General features: G+C 39.0%; 1 protein-coding gene across 1 annotated transcript in view; it reads left to right on the top strand.

The window, feature by feature from the left end:
* LOC111962608 (dihydropyridine-sensitive L-type skeletal muscle calcium channel subunit alpha-1-like) overlaps window positions 1-1278 on the top strand; it is a 32796-nt gene that overhangs the window by 13127 nt on the left and 18391 nt on the right. Inside the window, 1 exon segment of the mRNA XM_023985861.2 lies at window positions 869-898. Coding sequence (XP_023841629.2) covers window positions 869-898 — 30 coding nt within the window.

Raw genomic sequence — 1278 nt, forward strand, 5'->3', positions numbered from 1 at the left:
TCTCTCTCTTTCTCTCTCTTTCTCTCTCTCACTCTCTCAATTAGATTTCAATTCCATTTCAGGGGCTTTATTGGCATGGGAAACATATGTTTACATTGCCAAAGCAAGTGAAATAGATAATAAACAAAAGTGAAATAAGCAGTACAAAAAAAATATTAAAAAAATTACAGTAAACATTACACTCACAAATTTCCAAAATAATTTAGACATTTCAAAGGTCATATTATGTATATATACAGTGTTGTAATGATGTGCAAATATTTAAAGTACAAAAGGGAAATAAATATAAATATGGGATGTATTTACAACGGTGTTTGTTCTTCACTTGTTGCTATTTTCTTGTGGTAACAGGTCACACATCTTGCTGCTGTGATTGCACACTGTGGTATTTCACCCAACAGACATTGAAGTTTATCAACAACATTTAAAAAAAAAAATAGTTGTGAGTCTGTGTAATCTGAGAGAAATATGTGTCTCTATTATGGTCATACATTTGGCAGGAGGTTAGGAAGTGCAGCTCAGTTTCCACCTCATTTTGTGGGCAGTGTGCAGATACTGTAGCCTGTCTTCTCTTGAGAGCCAGGTCTGCCTACGGCGGCCTTCCTCAATAGCAAGGCTATGCTCACTGAGTCTGTACATAGTCAAAGCTTTCCTTAATTTTGGGTCAGTCACAGTAGTCAGGTATTCTGCCACTGTGTATTCTCTGTTAAGAGCCAAATAGCAATGTAGTTTGCTCAGTTGTTTTTGTTCGTTCTTTCCAATGTGTCAGGTATTTTTATTAGATTTTTCTCATGATTTCATTGAGTCTAATTGTGTTGCTGTCCTGGGGCTCTGTGGGGTCTGTTTGTGTTTGTGAACAGAGCCCCAGGACCAGCTTGCTTAGGGGACTCTGCTCCAGGTTCATCTCTCTGTAAGTGGTGGTTTTGTTATGGAAGGATTGGGAATCACTTCCTTTTAGGTGGTTGTTGAATTTAACCGCTCTTTTCTGGATTTGGATAATTAGTGAGTATCGACCTATATCTGCTCTGCGTGCATTATTTGGTGTTTTACATTTTTTATTTATATTTTTTGCAGAATTCTGCATGCAGTCTCAATTTGGTCTCTCTCTTTCTTTCTCTCTCTTTCTCTTTCACTCTCTCGCTCACTCGCTCTCCCTCTCTCTCTCTCTCTTTCTCCCCCTCACTTTGTCTATGTCTTCCTCTATATCCCCCTGTCTCTCTGTCCTCTCCTTCCACTCCTTCTCTTTCTCTCTCCCCCTCTCTCTCTCCTCAGGTGAAT

The sequence above is a fragment of the Salvelinus sp. IW2-2015 genome, linkage group LG1 (genome assembly GCF_002910315.2).
Source record: "Salvelinus sp. IW2-2015 linkage group LG1, ASM291031v2, whole genome shotgun sequence".
NCBI classification, from domain to species: domain Eukaryota; kingdom Metazoa; phylum Chordata; class Actinopteri; order Salmoniformes; family Salmonidae; genus Salvelinus; species Salvelinus sp. IW2-2015.